Source organism: Empidonax traillii, unplaced genomic scaffold, assembly GCF_003031625.1.
Source record: "Empidonax traillii isolate 1590-97213 ecotype Southwest subspecies unplaced genomic scaffold, ASM303162v1 scaffold2475:size40719, whole genome shotgun sequence".
Lineage (NCBI taxonomy): Eukaryota > Metazoa > Chordata > Aves > Passeriformes > Tyrannidae > Empidonax > Empidonax traillii.
This window is the reverse complement of record NW_020957668.1, coordinates 39,424-40,719: the sequence shown is the minus strand read 5'-3', so window position 1 is coordinate 40,719 and position 1,296 is coordinate 39,424. Positions and strand designations below refer to the sequence as shown.

The 1,296-nt window shown below is 62.8% G+C and overlaps 1 protein-coding gene across 1 annotated transcript in view; it reads left to right on the top strand.

Moving 5' to 3' along the window:
* Positions 1-3: 3 nt before the first annotated feature.
* Positions 4-1,296, top strand: part of LOC114071961 (protocadherin gamma-A12-like) — a gene marked incomplete at both ends in the record, with an annotated part of 40,713 nt that continues 39,420 nt past the window's right edge. Inside the window, one exon of the mRNA XM_027909866.1 lies at positions 4-1,291. Within this exon, the coding sequence (XP_027765667.1) occupies positions 4-1,291 (1,288 nt within the window). The remainder of the gene's footprint in view (positions 1,292-1,296) is intronic.

The following is a 1,296-nucleotide window of genomic DNA, read 5'->3' as shown; positions in this document are numbered from 1 at the left end:
GGGCCGGCCGGCGGGCGAGCGCTGCTGCTGCCCGCTGTGCTGCTGTGCCTGTGCTGCCGGGCGGCGCCGGAGCGGCTCCGCTACGCCATCCCCGAGGAGCTGCCCACAGGCTCGCTCGTGGGGCCGCTGGCACGGGACCTGGGGCTCAGCCCGGACGAGCTGCCGGCGCGCAAGCTGCGGGTGGCGTCTGCCGGCAAAAGGCAGCTGAAATACTTCACCGTGAGCGAGGAGAACGGAAACCTGTACGTGAGCGAGAGGCTGGACCGGGAGCAGCTGTGCGGTGAGTCGGCGTCCTGCTCTGTCAGCTTCGAGGTGCTGGTGCACAACCCCCTAAATATTTTCCATGTCGAGGTGGCCATTGAGGACGTGAATGACAACTCCCCGGCCTTCAGGAAGGCTGCCCTGGAACTAGAGGTCGACGAATCGATTCCTCCCGGCACTCGTTTTCCCCTGGAAATGGCCCACGATTCAGACGTGGGCAGCAACTCGCTGCTGACTTATGAGCTCAGCAGCAACCCTTCCTTCACTCTGGCCATGAAAGAGAGACAAGGAGGAAAGAAGCTGCCTGAATTAGTGCTGGAGAAAGCGTTGGACCGGGAGAAGCAGAGTTTCTTTGAACTCATTCTTAGTGCACTGGATGGTGGGGACCCCGCGAGGTCCGGGACAGTCCACGTTCGGGTCAACGTATCTGATGCCAACGACAACCCGCCCGTGTTTGCCAAGAGCATCTACGAGGCGCGAGTGGCAGAGAACCTACCAGCGGGGTCGCTGGTGCTGCGGGTGCGGGCCACGGATGCGGACGCGGGGTCCAATGGGCGGATCTCCTACTCCTTCGGGGACGTCCTGGAATCTGTCAGCGCTTTATTCTCTGTTGACAGAAACAGTGGCGAGATTAGAACTGCGGGACCCCTCGATTTCGAAGAGAAGAGTAAGTACAGCTTCAGCGTGGAGGCGACGGACGGAGGAGGGCTCACCGATCACTGTGAAGTGAAGATAGACATCACGGACGAGAATGACAACGCGCCGGAGATTACAATATTGTCCCTGTCGAGCCCAGTGCCCGAGGACTCGCCGACCGGCACCGTGGTGGCCCTACTCAACGTCCATGACTCAGACTCTGGTGAGAACGGTGAGGTGTCGTGCGAGCTGTCGGGAGAGGCGCCGCTGTCGATCGTGGCGTCGTCGGGCGGCTCGTACAAGGTGGTGACGGCGAGCGCGCTGGACCGCGAGCAGGCGTCCGAGCACCGCGTGACGGTGGTGGCCCGGGACCGGGGCAGGCCGGCGCTGTGGAGCGAG